This window comes from Euphorbia lathyris, chromosome 1, assembly GCF_963576675.1.
Source record: "Euphorbia lathyris chromosome 1, ddEupLath1.1, whole genome shotgun sequence".
Classification (NCBI taxonomy): Eukaryota; Viridiplantae; Streptophyta; class Magnoliopsida; order Malpighiales; family Euphorbiaceae; genus Euphorbia; species Euphorbia lathyris.
The window spans coordinates 54298486-54318490 of record NC_088910.1 but is presented as its reverse complement, the minus strand read 5'-3'; the positions used below and the strand labels follow the sequence as shown (position 1 = coordinate 54318490).

The 20005-nt window shown below is 33.2% G+C and overlaps 1 protein-coding gene across 18 annotated transcripts; it reads left to right on the top strand.

Moving 5' to 3' along the window:
* The first annotated feature begins 12694 nt into the window (after positions 1-12694).
* On the top strand, positions 12695-15108 carry LOC136233503 (high mobility group B protein 7-like). 18 transcript variants are annotated; one of them, XR_010690893.1, is made up of 7 exons: positions 12834-13210; positions 13314-13385; positions 13808-13868; positions 14237-14295; positions 14405-14420; positions 14495-14800; positions 14913-15108. XR_010690893.1 is itself a non-coding variant. In XM_066023209.1 (7 exons), the coding sequence occupies exons 5-7, from the start codon at positions 14239-14241 to the stop codon at positions 15000-15002; spliced, it is 234 nt and encodes a 77-aa protein (XP_065879281.1). In that variant the 5' UTR covers positions 12834-13210; positions 13314-13385; positions 13808-13868; positions 14048-14142; positions 14237-14238; the 3' UTR covers positions 15003-15108. The 18 variants fall into 18 exon arrangements, 6 of the variants coding, with proteins under 6 accessions (XP_065879251.1, XP_065879260.1, XP_065879281.1 ...); XR_010690892.1 differs by having other exon boundaries at positions 14405-14454; positions 14714-14800; XR_010690890.1 differs by having other exon boundaries at positions 13808-14142.
* The last annotated feature ends 4897 nt before the right edge of the window (positions 15109-20005 follow it).

Here is a 20005-nt window from a genome sequence, read left to right as displayed (position 1 = left end):
AAGTACGCTAAACAGATATAAACAGTACGAATTCGTAGCAAAACTGATGTAAATACTAATGATATTTTAGGTATATTTTGGGCTTAACAATCATGCAAAAAAGTCAGGCAACAAAAATCAGGAATTAAATCCTACCAATGCAAACTATCAACCATACGACCAAAAGAGGCAAGAGAATCAGCAACTGCATTTCCTTCACGATAAATGTGAGAAATGACAAATTGCATGGAATCTACTTTTAATAAACAATCAATCGAACTTTGACGAACCACCCAAGGAACAGTAGTTGACTTACTACGCAACAACTGAACAACATAAGTCGAGTCACTCTCTAACCAAAGGTGACGCCAACCTTTGTCAAAAGCCGTATGAATCGCATATTAAAGAAAATAATTAAAAAGGTATGGAAACATTATACTTAGGCCCCATTTGTTTGGGGAAAAATATTGTGTTCTGGAAAATTTTATGCAGGGAAAATATTGTGCAGGAAAATAAAATATTTTCCTGTGTTTGGCAACAACACTGAAAAATATTTTCCGGTGTTTGGCTACAACACTGGAAAATATTTTCCAACCACTAAATATAGATTTTCTATATTTTTTTTATTTTCAATTGTATATTAAAACACAAAAAATATGTAGAGACGTGTAAAACTGTGAAAACGTAAAAAATAGAAAAAATGTAAAAAAACTCATGAAAACAAGAAAATGTAAAAAAACATGAAACACAAAAAAATGTGAAAAGATGTGGAAAACACGAAAACATGTAAAAATATGGAAAACAGAAAAACGTAAAAAAACACAAAAAAAATTATAAAAATTTATTAAAAACACAAAAAGTAGAAAAATGCGAAAATTACGAAAAGTAAAAAAAATTAAAAACATGGAAAAAAAGTTGAAAAACACAAAAATGTGAAAAAAAAATAAATATAAAAACACGAAAACATTTTTTCACATTTGCGGTATTTTTTTGTATGTTTTCTCATGTTATCAACGCTATTATGTTTTTTTGCACTTTTTCTTCTTTTTTGTGTTTTCACGTTTAGCTTTTCGGTTTTCGGTTTTTTCCTTTTTCACGTTTTCTTTTTTTTTGCGTTTTTTATTTTTCGCATTTTGTTACTTTTTCGTGTTATTCACATTTTTTTCATGTTTTTCGTATTTTTCACGTTTTTGTGTTTTTTACGTTTTCGTGTTTTGTTTGCATTTTTCGTCTTTTCATATTTATCGTGTTTTTTACTTATTGTCACGTTTTTTTGTTTTAGCATTTTTTGCGTTTTCGTGTTTTTCGTATTTTTTCACATTTTTGTGTTTTTTGTATTTTTCATATTTTTCGTATTTTGTCACTTTTTCGTGTTCATGTTTTGTGCCTTTTCAAGTGTTTGTTTGTTTGTTTGTTGCGTTTTTGTATTTTTCGCATTTGTTCACATTTTCATGTTTTTTGCGAGTTTTTTTTGTCATATTCTAGTGTTTTGTAACGTTTTCATATTATTTATATTTTTCGCGTTTCATATTTTTACTTTTTTTAACGTTTTCCCAATATTTCTCTGAACGCGTATGTTTTGGGGAAAATGTTTTACCCTTTTGAAAAGGGTAAAACATTTTCCCTTATTTCTTCTTTGCTTTTCCATTGACTTGCAACTTATTTTCCTTTGACTTATTTTCCTACCGAAACAAACACTTAAAAATTGGGAAAATATTTTCCTGCAGAATATTTTTCCCCAAACAAACAGGGCCTTACAATGAAATTTACTTCAATTGCAAATCATGTTTTGTCACGATTACCATTCTAAGTTTATTTATCATTTTCAGTGATGGATTTTATATCTATATCTATATCTATATTATTATATATAATAATGGAAGTAGATAGAAATTAATTAGGAGAGTTTTAGAAGCGTTTTTTATTAATTGTCAAAATAGTAATAAAAGAAAATTATAAATATTATATCTAATCTAATATATATTTAATAGATATAATAAAATAACTTACAAAATATCCAACGAAAAAAATTATATGATGATAAAAAAATATGTAAGGACTCATTCAAATCTCATTCATTTAATTTTAATAAATAGCATTAAAACAAATATTACTGAAAAAAATATATTTATATTTAATAGATATCATAAATAACTTACAAAATATCACAACAAAAAAATTGTATAACGACAAAAAAGATATGTAAGGATCCATTCAATTTCCCTTTATTTAACTTTAATAAATAGCATTAAAACCAATGTAACTGAATTTTTTTTATAAAGAAAGACATGCTTATTTCAAATTCATGGATTTATCAAAGATTTTTGAAAGAATGAGAAAAAGAATTTTGAGGAGAGCTAGAATTTGATTGAAAAAACATCGTTACAAAGTATAGTAAATATTTTAAAGTTGCAAGATTATATAGAAAAAGTATTATACAAGAACGGAAAGGAATGACCCTTACAAACATGTCAACATGGCCAATACATTATGACTTCAACAACTTCCAAAACCTATTATCAAGTAATTATAAAGATATGTATGTTAATTTATTTACAATCTGTAAAATGAAATTATTTTAAAACAAAATATTAATATCATTATATATAAATGATATAAAATTTAAAAAATATTAAAATATTGTATAAAAAATTATCCACTCGCACGGGCACAATACTAGTATATATATATAAGGGAGGGATCGGGTGAGAACAAGAGCCTATGTGAGAACACTAGCTTATAAGAGAACATGAATGAAACGACGTCGTTTTGGTGGTGTAGGGACATAATGGCATTTTGGTAAATAACCTACACCACCTTTAATCAAAATGTTAAATGAGAAAATGAGGAAGGAGGGATTCGAACCTAGGGTGTAGGGGGAGTAGAGAGCACACTCAACTACTAGTGGAACACTTGCTTTAGTTTATTTATTATACAATTCTTTTATTTATATATTATTAAGTGCCTATGTTGCTAAAAAAATCCAATACTATATTTTTTAAATAAAAATACACTTGCTTTAGTTTGTTCATTATACAATTCTTTTATTTATATATTACTAAGTGTCTCCGATGCTAACAAAAATCCAATACTATATTTTTTAAATAAATATATATTATATATTTTAATAAAATTTCATATTAATATTTTTAGAACATAAACTATAAAGTTTAGAACATACGATATATTTTTTAAATCATACGTTAGAACATATATTTTAACTTTTAGAACACGAACTATGAAGTTTAGAACGTACGACATATTTTTTAGAACATACGTTAGATTATATATTTTAATTTTTGGAACACAAACTATAAAGTTTAGAACATACGTTATGTTTTTTAGAACATGCGTTATGTTTTTTCGAACATGAATTGTAAATTATATTATAAAACAAATGCAAAAATGATCCAGATATTTACTGATTTTTTTAAATATTATACTTAATTTTTAAAACACAAATTATAAAGTTTAGAATATATGTAACATTATTTAGAACATCGTCCTTAACATTTTAAAACATAAATTACAAAAATATAGAGGAATTAAATAAATGAGAAATTGGAGCATGTTCTTGGATTTTTTTCTATTAATAATTCATTATTATGCACATTTCTTTTTTTCTATTAATAATTTATTATTATGCATATTTCTTTTTTTTATTAATAATTCATTATTATGCACATTTTTTTTCTACTCCAAAAATCCTATCAACAGGCTGAGAAGGAAGATGAAACTTATGATGAACAAGTTGATTTCAATGGAAATGCATTTAAGAATTCTGAGATCTGGACTAATGAACATGATGAGCAAAGAAGAGTTGTTGATAACGACCCTAATGATAGACACATTTTTTCCATGTTTTCATGTATGTGTAGGCAATAGATCATGATTTTCATGTTATCTTGACATTCTTCTGATCTATACATGTTATTTAAAAAACTTATTGCACAAAAATTAACAAATACACAAGTTAATTACGCACCACCCATAACATTGTAAGTTTTACAACTTATATTCTTTGATTTCAATTGCAAGCATCTAGTTAGCTCATCGAATATACCTCAAATGCAATAAACTTTTTGATCATGTGGCGTTCATACTATAGAATTTCGCAGGATGCAGTCACATATGGGACCACTTTCAGTTTGTATAGTATGTGCATCGCGGTTTACAGGACATATCCTATGATCTTTCCTAATATTTTCATATGAAAACAGAATGGATCTAACAGAATTCCAGTCAATTGAATGCTCCGTGTGTGGAAGTAAAAAATATTCTCTTTCGCAGAGTTTGTTTGGCACCATACTATTTAACACTTCTTTCAAGTTTTCGATATTGTGATCCCTGTGTGTGGAAGTAAAAAAGGAAAATAAATATCAAATTATCATTCTTTGCAGCAATTAGAAGAGAGGCCAGAGGCAGAGGACCTCACACATATATGTTAGCTAGAAAGTGATGAAGACATTCAAGTTGAAATCCACGTAAGCAATGTTTGATTTTCAAGAAAACCATGTTATTTGAAAAACTCACTTGTGTAACCAATAAGATTTTCAGAATAGCATTAAGGAAATTGTAAATTAAATTGACACGATATAACATTGGCGAAAGTCAGCAAGTTCTCAAAACCAGTATTTTTTAAGAACTTAACAACATTAAACTTTTTACCAGCCTTAATGTGTGCATAAGCCAAATCCAAGTGTCTCACTGCATTAAGAAAACATGTAACATTAACCAGATAGCAGGAAACACATAAAACTCATAAAACTTACTTGGAATGGTGCTTTTTCACTTTTATTTGCCATGTTCCTTGAACCAATAGAGAATTGAACCAAATTCTAAAAATGACCAGACACTAAGCCACCATTGATGTCTTATATACTTCCAAAAAGGAACTAAACGGAACTTATGTGCGGAACTTCAACAGTCCACAGCGCCCAAAGAGAAACTGAACGGAACCCAAAGAGAAACTAAATGGAACTTATGTGCGAAAATTCAACCATCAATGGCTGCCCAAAGAGAAACTGAACGGTGCGAAGCTTCTACCGTCAATGGCGCCCAAAGAGAAACTGAACGGTGTGATGCTTCAATCGTCAATAACTATACTTTATCCCACTGGTGTGTTAATTACTTTTATATGTTTTTTGCTTAAACCACTGTTTAGCCCCTGATCTATACACAATTTTTTCATTTGGCCCCTGACCTATACATTAATTACTGAACTGAACTTAATTTACTTATACTGAAATTTAGTCAAAAAGAACAGGGCCTAAGTGAAATTTCACCCAATCTGGCCCATGATATTTCTAGCCTATTACAATTAATCATTTGTATTATATGCATAACACGTGGGTGGGTTTACAACATGGCCCTGACTATAGGATATATCTATAAATGTATGTTGAAAAATAATATGTATCCCGCCTACGGGTAAACGTAATATTTATAAATATCCTCTTTTACCCGCTGGCGAGTTATGTGCTCTTTATATACTTACCAAACGTAATATTTATAAATATCCTCTTTTACCCGCTAGAGAGTTATGTGCTCTTTATATACTTACCAAACGTAATATTTATAAATATCCTCTTTTACTCGCTAGAGAGTTATGTGCTCTTTATATACTTACCAAACCTAATATTTTTATATCCTCTTTTACCCGTAAAAACAGCTTGAAGAAGACTTTGCCCATCCTTAATCATGTGCTGGTTCACCTTGGACTCTTTCACCTTGCTGGTTCCTTCATAGGTGACCTCGAGCTTCCTCCAGATTTCCTGTGCTGACTCGCATCCTGAAATCTTATTGTACTCTGCAGCATCTAACACACAGTGAAGCATATTGATAGCCGAGATGTTATTTTCTAATTTATTGAGGTCATCCTCAGTCCACTTAGCCTCATTTTTTATGACTTTTACATCATCAACAGTTTCATAAGGAACAAACGGGCCTTGAACTATTGCTAGCCATGCACTCATATTTGTTGCCTGAATGAAGTTTTTCATTCTGTTTTTCCAAAAGGTATAGTTTGATCCGAAGAACAAAGGTGGCCTAGTGATGGACAAGCCCTCAGGAAATGAGTGCTATTAACAGCCATATTAGGGACCAGCTCAAGATAGTGTTATTTTGTGAGTTGAGCTATTTAGCTCTGATACCACTTGTTGGTCCCTTGTGTTACTAGAATAAGCTCCTAAGGGGGGTTAAAACTATTTAAAATTTTTCTTTCTTAGGCTGACTTCTTTCAGTTATGACTTAAGATTTTTCACTTAATCTTTAGCACAACGATATTGAGTGAGGTCAGAGGCAGCTTTAGTTGATCAATGACTAAGACTGCTTCTAACGTTGAGTCAGGAAATAGCACTTGGAAGTCTATTTCTGAGCTCAACACCAATTCACACAACTCAGTATTCGTTCAGTTAACCATTTTACTAGACACAATAAAAAGCAAGCAGATAAAGGAGTTAAGGGATAGAAAAGGTTACTCAGTAGTTTTATCCTGGTTCGGCCTCCTGCCTACATCCAGTCCCCCGGAATCATTCCGAGCTTTAATCCACTACTGAGCTCTTTTGGATAGAGCACAAACCCCTTACAATAGTCAGCGAGTATATAGAGTACCGTCCTATACATCCTATACTCAACACTATCTACCTCTGAGTGCTAAATACCGAGCAACTCAGAGTCTCCTAACAATTTTAAAATCGATAAGATTTTTGTTCTAATACAAAGAACACTTTGAATGATCTAAAAACTAATATTTTACACAAGAATAAGAATTGGTATAAGGTTGCTTTGCTTTGCTTTTGCACAGAACTTCAAGGAAGAATTTGGTCAGTGTTTCGACTTATTAAAGAATTGCATCGATTGAAGAAAATGAGAGGCCTATTTGTAGTGACACTTGAGCCATCGGTCATTTCAAATTTCGAAATAACCGTTGGAGGGAAACGGCTCTGCTGTCCCTTTCGTTCCTCAGTGCTCAGCGTCGCGGCCAATGAGAATGTAGTCTTTTCTATCTTGATCAGTGCTTCAGTTGCTTTTGGCCAGTAAGCGTCAGGTTGTCTCTCCATTTTAGGCAAAAATTCCTCGACAGCTTCCTTATTGCGTCTGATCCCTTCCTTATTTGGATTAGCTTTGTCTCCAAGTTTATTAGCTTTGTCTGTTGAACTCAGCAGCTTCGTTGTGAAGGAGATAACCAGTCTTCTAGATCCTTCTTCTTACTGGACTGAGTTGATTCACAAGCCTTTGATCCGTTTTTGACTTAGCTTGGGACTTGAACTTGCTTATTGGGCTTTGGGCTTTATTTTAATGTCTTTAACACTTGTATAATTAAATACTCAAAGCAATACTTGAACAAACACATTAGTACCAAATAAATCAAAGCACTTAAATTTAATGTGTTGGAATTTTTATCTTAGGGATTTAATTATAACTAGCTTTGCACCCGTGCGATGCACGGTATGTACAATATTTTTAAATATATTAAATTAATATGAAATGATATATTTTACAATATAATCGATTTAACTATAATAATTCATTATAAATTATTTAAAATCTCGTTAAATACTACATTTGGAGTACGATTATACTATGTTCTATCTCCATCTATAAATTATTAAAAACCTCTTTATTACCGCATTTTTAGAACGATTACATGTTCTATTTTCATCGTCATAAATAAGAATTTTGATTACATGTTCTTAAATTCTATCTTCACGTGAAAACTACTGTTAAGTATTTTTCAATTACAGCCTCCATTTTATTCAACTTCTTGCTCACCTTCCTCATTAGGTGACCTTTTGGCATCCAAAGATATAACAATCAAATGTGAGCAAATGTAAATTAAATCAAGTGTTTACAAATTACATGTATATACAACAACTTAGAACTCACTTAGAAATGGAGGATAGGAAAATACAAATAGCAGGTTAACAAAAAATACAGAAAACAAAATCCCTAGAAACTAAAATTAATTTTTTTAAAAAAAACTCACCAATGCAATTCACCACTGCCACAAAATTACGATAACTGCGTTTGACTTTTCTAGATAATGGTCGTGGATAAAATATTTCTCCTCCTTAGACAGTAAGCTAAGAAACAGGCCTATCAACGAAAAATGGAGTTTGATATATGGGGCATAGAAGAAATATACATTTAAAATAGACAGATGAAACTTGCAAGATAACTCTACAGACCTTAATTCACTCCATCTTCTCAATATCATGCCGAAGCTTTTCAGTTTCAGTATCATGTCGCAACAACGAAAAATGATGTTCCTGTTTATAGTTGAACAGATAATTTCATAAAACCAGCAATGCAATATTTTATTAAGAGTCTATTATTGCTCTGCATAATAAGAATTGTTGAGAGAGAAGTGTAAAATCGAACACATTCAGAAAGACGGTAACGCACAACAAATGAATCAAACACGTTCATATAAATCTAGAAAATTAAACTGTTAACCTTTCAAGTGCACATTCAAAAAGCAAACCAGCATTTTACTTTCTTCTTATATTTTTCCAGTCAAAGTGAATAACAGTTCAACATTTGAGGAGAATGGTCGAAATTGAGAGAGTGAAACCGCTCATCTGCAAAATAGTTGCAAAAGTTGAATGGTTAATCATACTTGATAAAGTCAGATGTAAAACAAAGTTAAATATAGTCGAATGAAAAAAGCCTTACCCAAATGGAAGTGCGGAATTCAAAATCCTAAATGAGATTTGAAGGCGACAAATTCGATCCCGTTCTTCAAAGGTTTGGAGAAAGAGGAAGAGAAGAGAGGGAGAGAGAAGGGAAAATGCAGAGAGTGAGATTGGAAAACAAAGTTACGGAGGAGAAGTTGTGCAGAAGAAGTTAGGAGAAAATCAGTTTAAAAACTGAACATGGAAAAAAAAGAAGTTGTGGTGGAAGTATAAACCGTAAATAGCAGCAAAGCAAAACTTAATAATGCCTAAAACCATTAAAAACAGATTAACTAATAACATGACACATCAGCCTTTGATATATTAAAAATAGGACACATCATCAAATTGTCTACAGATTTAGTATAGTTTATAGATTTAAATAATTTTGTCAAATCAAAATAATTGTGGAAATGTGTTTCAACAACTTATATCTTATTCCAGATCTCCTGGGCCATTTCAGAACCAGAGATCTTATTGTATTCTGCAACATCCAAAGCGTAGTGAAGCATATTGATAGTCGAACTGTTAGTTTGTAGCTTCTTTAAATCATCATCTATCCATCTATACTCAAAGCGTGCTAGAGAGAAGAGTCGAAAAGAAGAGACAAGTCTAAAACAGAAGCATGATGGAGAGAAGATTCGAATAAAATTGAGCAGAGATGAGGTGGGGATCAGAAGAGAGATAGGAGGATACAAATAGGAGAGGCATGGTGTAGAATAATGGAGAGAAAAGTTGAAGACCGAAAGAAAAGTTAACCAGCGAGAATAATTGAATAATCGTTCCAAACAATTCAATTGTTTAAATTAACTATAATTCTAATGAACAATTAATCAAGTGATTTGTTTTAACAAAGCAAGGATAGCCCGCACTATATACTGTAATAATAATATAATTAAAAAAATGTATTTACTAGTATTAACTAATGTTTCCACTAAATGAAAAATACAATAATAATGCTGAAATCGTCATTTGAAAATTTTAGAACACCTACGTAATATTTTAAATTACAAATCAAAAAATTAATCAAACAAAATTATATTGGTCGACTAATTTATTATGAGAGGTGATTACTAAAAAAACGAATATGCAAAATGTAATAAAACTGGAATCAAAAGAATAAGATTAGACAAATTTGTAGTATGTATTAGCATTATCTTTAAGACAAATATTGACGATCGAACAAAGAACATAGAATTTTTAAAGGGTATTTTGATTTTCAATCTGTAAAATTTGGCAGCTTCATCTTGTATAAATAGAATTCGAATGGACATGTCTATTTACAAATGACTATTCACGAACGGATATAACTGTTAACGAATAGACACGGCTGGTCACGATGACACGACTATTCATGAAGGGAGTTGTCTATTGGACTTTAATAATTTCATTTATACATATATTTTCCAACCTTTGTTAAAAAAGATACATCCAAAATTCATTATTACTAGTATTTAGTAGCGCGTATTTAATCCTAACGTATAAAATGGTTCAAATTTAATATTTACGTTTCCAAATACGATCAGTTTTAACCATACATTATCAGAAATTTGAAAAGAATGATTTGACTGTTACTTACTATTTATGAATAAAAACAGTTTTGTATTTTTTTTGTTGGTTATTTATAATTAATATTAGTTACATGTTAAATATTTTAGACACTTTGATAAAAAAAAATTGAAGATTAACTTATATGTGGTTGACTTAGACTTTGTTTGATAACACGTTTTATCACTTAAATTAAAATATTAAGCACTTATTTAATTTAAATGTATTTGATAAAGATTATTTTTCTATCACTTAAATTAGTCAATTAAGTTTTTTTTATTGAAATATTTCAATAAATTAGTCACTTATTTTGATAAGTCAAAATATTTAACTTAACATTTTAAGTTAAATATTATAACTAATATTTTTATATTCAACACTTATTTTTAGTATTTATCAAACAGTTACATCATTTAATACTTTCAGCACTTATAATGTTTATCACTTAAAATTCAGTACTTATTTTTTTAGGACTTAATTTTCAGTTTTATTAAGCAACAATTTAATTGTCAATATTTTAACAAGTATTTTGTAACTGTACTAGTACACGTTAAATATTTTAGACATAATCGATGTTTGGAAGGACCGATGTGACAGTTAAATAATAATATGACTAAAATCGATCTTGTTTAGTAATATTAGAATTAAATTTACTCATTTTATATCTTCGTTTTTTTTTTTGGTAGAAAATGAAAGCAAAGCAAAGCAAAACAAGCAACTACACCGGTATTAGCCTAGGAAAGCTAACCCCAATCCTATCCTCTAAAAGAAGAGGAGAAAGAGCGATAAGGGGAACGGTAAGGGTAGAAACACCTAACACCCCCTCATGGCATGCCGCCGCCAAGTGATCTGCAACACGGTTCTGCTCCCGGAAAATGTGAATTTTAAGGTAAAATCTGATACTTATCTTTAAAGTGCATATAAATTAAGGTAAAATTTGATACTTATCTTTAAAGTGCATATAATATTATTTGGGTTTTGCTATTCGTCGCCCCTATTTTCCTTACCGTCGCCTCCTGTTTGACATTTTTGCCCTTTTCATTTTTCATTCAAAAAAGTGAAATTCTCTCAACCACGAAGAACAAAACGAAGAAAAATCATACCTCCAAAACAAGGAAAAATAATTGAACATCTAAGTTTCGTATTTACCAATAATCTGAAATTTAACGAATTTAACTTAAAACGGAATTTTTTTTCGTTGAATTTGCACTAAACGGGTAGCCCATACGGTCCGGTCCATGGATCGATAGCATGAACTACCCTATTTCACCTAGGAAAAACGGGTAGCCCACCCTATTTTGCCTAGGCAAAACGGGTGGGCTACTCGTTTTGCCTAGGCAAAATAGGGTAGCCTACCCGTTTTGCCTAGGTGAAAACGGGTAGGCTACCCGTTTTCCTTTAGGGAAAATAGATTTATTTATTTTAATTATAATAAATATTAATTATAGATAAATTACGTATTAACGCATGCAATACATAATTTACGTATTTTTTATTTCCAATCAATAATTTATATATACGTTTTTTCTATCCAGTCAATACATAATTTACGTATAATTAAATTTACGTTCTATAAGGTAAATAAATATAATTTACTAAATAAAAATTAATTGGACACTTCAATACGTATTTTTTATTTCCAATCAATACATAATTTATCTATAATTAATATTTATTATAATTTACGTATAATTAAATTTACGTTCTAAAAGGTAAATAAATATAATTTACTAAATAAAAATTAATTGGACACTTCAATACGTATTTTTTATTTCCAATCAATACATAATTTATCTATAATTAATATTTATTATAATTAAAAAAAATAAATAAACCCATTTTTTCTTAGGCAAAACGGGTAGGCTACCCTATTTTACCTAAAATAGGGTAGCCTACCCGTTTTGCCTAAAATAGGGTAGCCTACCCGTTTTGTCTAGGCAAAATAGGGTAGTCTACCCGTTTTGCCTAGGTAAAATAGGGTAGTTCATGCTATCGGTCCATGGACCGGACCGTATGGGCTACCCGTTTAGTGCAAATTCAACGAAAAAAATAATTCTGTTTCAAGTTAAATTCGTTAAATTTCAGATTATTGGTAAATACGAAACTTAGATGTTCAATTATTTTTCCTTGTTTTGGAGGCATGATTTTTCTTCGTTTTGTTCTTCGTGGTTGAGAGAATTTCACTTTTTTGAATGAAAAATGAAAAGGGAAAAAATGTCAAACACAAAGCGACGGTAAGGAAAATAGGGACGATGAATAGCAATCCACTATTATTTTTAGAGCATGATTTAATTGTTTGTTGGTGCAAGCTATGGTTACTTTTGTTTTTATAAAAGTAAACATTATTTTGTTTTTAGTACTATTACGGTTTGAACGGCTTTTTAAAAAGTGCTCGCTATCCACACTTGGTTTAAAAACAAAGTATCTACACTTTGTTTTTTAAAACCAATAATACAAAGACACCTCGTAACTATCTTTTAGAATTCTGTACATTTTTATTTACTGGCTACCTTCTGTTCCAGTTGCTTTCAATTTCTCTTTCTCGTGTAATTTTCTAATCGTTTCTCCATTTCACCGCTCTGGTTTTAGACTGTTCTTCACGGCTTCGTTCTCCAATTCTTTCTGGTAAGCACTGTTATGCAGTTCACTTAGCACGTTTTTTTCCTTTCTCATTTTTTTGAACTCTGAACCCATCTTAGGAAGAGACCAAACAGATATGCATACCCAAACACGACTCGACATTGACACATCCTCTGTATCTCAAATTGGTTTCTGTGTTCTTCTGCGATATTTCTCTATTCTTAAATTTTCTGATTTTTTTATTCCTTTTATTGTTTAATTGTACACAACCTGTGCTTGTGTTTTGCTTTTGTTTTTGTTTTCCCCTCTAAATTTGCTATTGTGATCTCAATTTTACTTCCCTTGCTAATTGCCTGTTTTGCGCTTCTTCCCGATCTCTGCAATGTTGCTCTAAGTTGCAGTTTCTGAGTGCTTGTTGTTAATTGAAGGTTAGTGGTTTGTCCTTTGCCTTTGTTTATTCGATTAGGGTTTTGGGGTTTGAAAAAAAATCATGTTTAACATTATATATGTTTTTTTATTTTGGTGAATTAGGATGCTGATGAAATGATGAATCAATGAGTTAATTCACAGACTATATCTCATATGGACCCCAACTTGCTTGAGGTAAAGTTTCTTAGCTTAAACTAACTCTCTCTATGAACTTCACTTCTATTGTAGCTTTTTTTATTATCACTTCTCGTCTTGAGTAGACAAAAATTAGATTTGTTCTTAATCTTTGTTCACTATGAATTTGTTGGATGATATGGTTGAAACTAAATTATCACATTGTATTTTAGCTATAGATCAGAATCTGACAAATTTAGATTCTCGAATTGTTTGATTTAGACTACTCTGGCATGTTAATGTTTGCATTGTATGTTTAATCCTATAGTTCCATCTTTGAAGATCATCTTATAGGTTTTCGAGGGTTTTAATTTTTGATACATCTGTTGTGCATCTATATGTGTTGGAGAACTTTTAAAATTTTGTAGGATTCTATTTCAATTGCTTCTGTGAATTCCTTTTTTTATGTACATGCCAACTAGATATTATCCCTATCAAGTGGTGGAAACGACAACAGAGGTTAAAGAAGAAGTCGGCTGAAAGGTGTGTATTACTGTTTTCTGTTCGTAATTTTTCAGATTTACTTCCGTCATGACAGTTGGGGTTTCGACTTTTTAGTAATCCGAGCTTGCCTTTTTCGATGGATTCGGTTATGAGATTTAGGGTTTTGAGTTTTTAGTAATCAAAGTTGTTTCTTCCCCTAGATTTATAATTTTGTGCAGGAAAAAACCAACCTCAATAGCACCAAAGGCAAAGAGAGCTAAAAAGGATCCAAACAAGCCCAAGCGATCTCCTACTGCATTTTTTTTATCTTCATGTAGTTTTACTTGATTGGTTTCTTACATAGATACTATATATGTACTTGTTTATTTTGCTTTGTTTTGAATTAACAGTTTCTTGTAATTAATTAGGGATGACTTTAGGAAAACCTTCAAGGGAGCTAATCCAGGCTCTAAGGGATGTGAAAAGGGTAAAGAAATGCTAGAATTTGAGTTTATTAATAGCATTTCTATGTTCTTCCTTCATTAGTCACTTTCACTGCCTTGATTATGATACAATTTTTGAATTGGGTTTTTTAGGTTGTAAAGGAAGCAGGTGAAAAATGAACATTAGTGTCTGATGCAGTGAGGTCAATTTATACTTGTTCTTACCAACTTTTGATTTTGAAGCTATGTTGTCCGGAAATGGAAACAGAAATGGAAATGGAAACTGAGATTGGGAAACATAATTTCTGAAAAGATTTAGCTAGAAACTGGTAATGGAAATGGAAAAGAAACAGAAATGGACATGAAATATGAAACCTCTAGTGAAGAAGTGTTTCCATGAAACATAGATTTGAAGTTATTCAATGATGTCAAGTATTCTGATTGGACCCTTCTGTTTTTCAGGAGAAGAAGCAATATTTTGATAAAGCTACTAAGCTCAAGGTTGAGTATAACAAAGGTTTGGAAATAAACAATGCTGAAAATGAAGATGTGAGATTCTCCTTTATGATTGTTGATGTATCCAAGGATTGTTGATGTATCCAATTCTATATTTGATTTCTTGAATTACGATGTATGGATGTTTTTGTTTATGATTTTTTAGGATGAAGGAGGTTTTGGGAAAGATGATGTTGATGCTGATGCTGACAATGAAGTAGAAGAAGTGATTATGCTACTGCTGACAAAGAATTAGAAGACTCTACTGATGAAGAGTAGGTTGTTCCTTTCAAACGGAATGCTTAAACGAATGTAAATTTTTGGATTTCATATTATCAATATAATGTTTACCTTTTGAATTTTGTTTAGAGCAATATAATCTTTGAAACTTTTACCACAGCTTAGTAGTAGTCATTTTGGCCTAGTTTTATTTTCCAATTCTTGTTAAAGTTGTGTAATTAAATTCCTGCAATTAAGTTTCATTTGATGCATTATTTGAATCGATTTTTTTTATCTTCATAGATTACTTCCAAATTGATTATAACAAGTGAACTGGTTATAAAATTTAGGGATAAGGTATTAAAAATAGGCCTATGGTTTTTTAAGAGTATCAATTCAGGCACCACGTACAAAATAGCATTAATATAAGCTTAACGTTTAAAAAATGTACTAATTTAGGCCTCGATAACGGAACGAGACACGTCATTGATATTACTCCATTAAGCTCTATCAATTGTATGTGGAGGGAGAAATCAGAACTTAACAGAGTAATAGGAATGACATGTCTCGTGCTGTTGTCGATGCCTAAATTGATACATTTTTTAAACATTAAGACTATATTGGTGCTATTTTGCACGTGGAGCCTAAATTAATACTTTTCCAAAAACTATAGGCCTATTTTGGTACCTTATCCCTAAAATTTATAACAAAACCCTATTTATAACAAAAAAAACATCATATAAAGCAAGTGAACTGATTATCAAGGTTAGATCAGCAGTTCACAGTATATAGTGTTGGTCCCGTATAACGTGACAAGGTTAGTTCCAAGGGGGGATAGGAACTATTTAAAATTTTGTCCGTTAAGGCTGACTTCTTTTCTTTTAGAAAAAGGTTTACACAACGGCGCTAAGTAGTTTTAAGACACAAGCTTAGTCAACTGGTGACTAAGTCTGCTTCTTTCCTTGAGTCAGGAGATAGCACTTAAGTCTATTCCTGAACTCAGCTTCTTAGTGCACTCAACTTAGTGTCTGTTCGTTACTTAGTCAGTTTTATAGCAAGCAATATATAAAGGAGTTTAAAGGTTAGAAATATGTTACTCAGCAGACATATCCTGGTTCGGCCTCTCCGCCTACGTCCAGTCCCCGGAACTCGTTCCGAGCTTTTTGAATCCTCTACTGAGCTCTTTAAAGGTAGAGCATGAAACCCTTTACAACAGAAGCTGAGTATACAAGAGTACCTTCCTCTATTCCTCTACTCACTCCTATAACTACCGCTGAGTACTATAACCGAGTACTCAGCTTCTCCTTTCTATTCTTCTAGAAATGATAAGTGTTTGTCCTAAACAACAATTGCCAAGACACTTTAGATGAATGAAATCACTCTAGACTTTTACACAATGATTGGAATTGGTGTAAGATTTGCTTTGCTTTTCTCACAGAACTTCAAGTATGAATTTGGTCAGCGTTTCGACTTGATTGAAGATCTGCATCGAATGAAGCATTTGAAAGGCCTATTTATAGTGACACTTCAAGCACCGGTGATTTCGAATTTCGAAATAACCGTTGGAGGCTAACGGCTTCCTGTCGCTTTCATTCTGGACGTACTCAGTGTCGTTGGCCAATAAGATTCTTGTATCTTCTGTTTATGGCAGTGCTCAACAGCTTTTCGTCAGATGAACAGAATGTTTCGACATTTATAGTAAAGTCTTCCAGACAGCTTACTGCGTCTTCTAAGCTTTACCCAAAGTGGAAATTCTTTGTCTCTAAGTTGGTTCTGTTCTGCCGCTGACTTGTACTTCTTGTCGTTCAACTCAGCAGCTTCATCTTGAAGCAATTGATAGAAGGCTTCTCGATCCTTCTTCATGCTGAGCTAGTGCTTTGCTTAGAACGACTGTGTTTTGTCTTTCTGGGCCGTGAGGTCTTGATCTGTTGACTTGGGCTTGACTTCCTCTTATGGGCCTTTAGGCTTTTTATCTTAATCTCTTATAAATCAATTAACTCAACATTGAACAAACACATTAGTGTGAATAAATCAAAGCATTTAAATTTAATGTGTTAGAATATTTTTATCATTCACTTAAATAATTTTGTCAAATCAAAATCACGTAGAAAGGTGTTTCAATAAACTCCCCCATTTTGATGTTGGCAAAAATATTCAGTAAGGAACTCAGTGTTGAGCTCCCCCATGATATTTGACCTTGTTTTTCTCAAGATACTCCCCCGTAAGGGTTGAGCTACTGACTTAGTTTTATTTTAAACATTTCAAGGTTTAATCAAGTAAGTCTAAGGTCAGTTTTCAGAAATAGGTCAGCTCATGGAACATATTCTATTTAACTCAGTTAAGTTCAGTGGAAGGTTTAGATATCAGAGTACGCTGAGTATTTCTTTGTTCAATGAGTTTTACTTAAGAAGACATATAAAAGAGGTCAACTTATAGATCAACACAGCAGACAATCATGAAGCAATGTAAGCACATAACACCGTTGATTTAATGAAGATACGTTAAATGTTTAGCACAAAACATAAGTAGGCATCGCATAAGATTAGTCAATTTGAAAAAGGTAGATGCATGCATAGTTTTGGATTAATGGTCAGCACAACAAAATGCATCAGGAAAAGAATACAAGTTTTAAAAGCTAAAGCTAGCAATCCTAGTCAAGCTATTTTTTTTCTTGCTGACTTGGGCAGAATGCTCTTTGGCTTTTCCCTTTGATTTCAGCTGACTTCCAGATGCTTCTCCTGTATGCTGAGTTCTATTAGCTTGTTCTTTCTCCCCCGTTTTGCCACCATCGGGAGGAGGAGGAATGAAGGTATCGTTGAGAGCAGCACGAGTTAACCGCACAGAGAATGCCTTAAGCTTGCGCGTGCTTTCATTTATACCATCAAAGACAGGAATACAATCATCCAAGACAGAACGGGGAACCCTGACCGAGGCACTAAGCATACTCAGAATGTATTCTTGAGACTTCCCAACCCAGGTGATACTGTCAGTCAGCATGGCAAAAGCTTGATGAAACATTTTAAGCAAAGCCGAGTCATAATACTGACGTTGAGCATTCGAATGTCGCACATGTTTGAAGATGGATTGGGAGTATTGTAGAAGCTCACTTGTTTTGAGTTGGTCAGTTTCCATCTCTTCCTTACTCAAGTTGAGTAGACGGACAGCCTCACTAATTTGCTCAATGGAGCATTGGGAGGTGGAAGAGAGTTGCTCGTTGGTTCTGGCTTGCTCAGAGTGAAGCTGGTTGAAGAGTTGATGAACTTCAGCAGAAGTTGCATACATGGAGTTCGCAGCTGACAGGTTGTGAAATTGACCCTGGAGAGAGTTCATGTGATTGATCATTGTCAGCTGGAGTTCGGCCAGCTTTACTATTGATTCATGCTTGGGCTGTTGAGACTGAAGTGATGTCATGACACTCAGAAGATCCCTAAGACCTTTGATTTCTGTGAGAAGCTGAGTGACAGAGGAAAGTTGAGTTGGCTCAACAGGAACTGACCCAGCGGCGTTGGCATTGGTTTGATGGAGGTCCTGGAGAAGAGCTTGAGCTGAGTCAATGATTCTTCGACCAGACTCAGTGGCATTCAGATAAGTATAGGATCCATCATTGTTTGGCCCAGTTGCCGGAATATGAGTAGAACCGGAAGGTGGAGGTGTGTGGTTCCTTTCATTATTGGAGGTGCCAGCATGATCAGCGGCTGGACTTGAGTTCAGATTGCCAGCAGAAGCTGACTGGTTGATATTCTGCACTTGAGGATGTGGAAGAGGATGATCAGCAAAATTATCTACGTGCTCAGAGTCAGGCTGAAGCTGACTGGTTTGAGGAGGTTGAGGAGTTTCAGCACTGACCTGAGCAGGTGTTTCCTTAGCTAGCTCAATATGTTGAGGAGCAGGAACTTCGAGGATTTGCTCGGTATTATCTTGACTTAGAGTAGCAATTGAGTCGGCATGTTCCTTCGGTTGAGAAACAGAGGCTTGCTTTTCCTGGTGCTCGCTTGGAGGAGACTTAGTGGGGTTGGAGAAGAACTTAAACTGCATATCAGAGAGATCAGTGATCGGATCTCGTAGTGGTGAGTCATCCATAAGATCGATCACTGGGGATTTTTGAGCCTTTTTTTTAAGTCTCCTTAATCTCTTAGTCTTTTGAGGAGAGGGGTCAGCAGGAATGGACTCAATTGAGTCAGTAGGTGAAGTTGCCTCTTGATCAGCATGATCATTTGCTGTTGGCTCAGCTTCTTCTTCAACCTGCTCAGTGTTGGTTGGTTCATGTTGCTCAACATCTACTGTCTCCTCATTATCAAACTGACCACCCAGCTCTTCTTCATCTTGGTCAGTGGGGTTTTTCTCAAGAACAATGCCCTGACTTCTCACAAAATGAGAGTCTTCAGAGATAATGACTCCAAGTGGGGGTACGTCGATGGGACTTAACCCAGAAGAGACCTTCTTCTTCTTTCTCAGTGGTTGCTCAAGAGTGTCCTCTTTTTCTTCTTCTTCAGGCTTAGTTTGCCTTTTGAGGTTTTCTGCTGACTTAGGCTCAGCCTGACCTTGTGCAACTTGAGGCTTTGTTCCTTTGGACACAAACCGAACCTTCTTCGGTGGAGCATCATCGTCTTTGGAAGAGCTTTGAATAGCTTTCCTTTTTCTATCCTGCTTGTCAGCTTGAGCTTTCCTCTTTTTCTTTCCTTCTCTGGTCTGCATCCCCTCGGTTTCCTGGACAGCGGCCCCTTTCCTTTCTTAGGGACAATGGGTTGATCGTAGACCAATCCGAATAGTGCAGCTGCAGTAATTTCAGTCCCCCATACATGAATTTCCTTAACCAAATTCACTTGGTGATCTTTGAGGATTCTGGTAATAAGGGAGCCTAACCTAAGGGTTCCAGTGCTCCTTTGAAAACCACTGATCAGAAAGACTGGCATGTTGATCGGCTGGTAGGTCAGCATGTGCCAGATGAAGCACTGCTCGAAGTTCGACGCTGAGGAAGTGGAGTTGACCTTTGGAAAGAGGAAGTTGGTCAGTATATAATGGGCCATCTTTTGATTATGA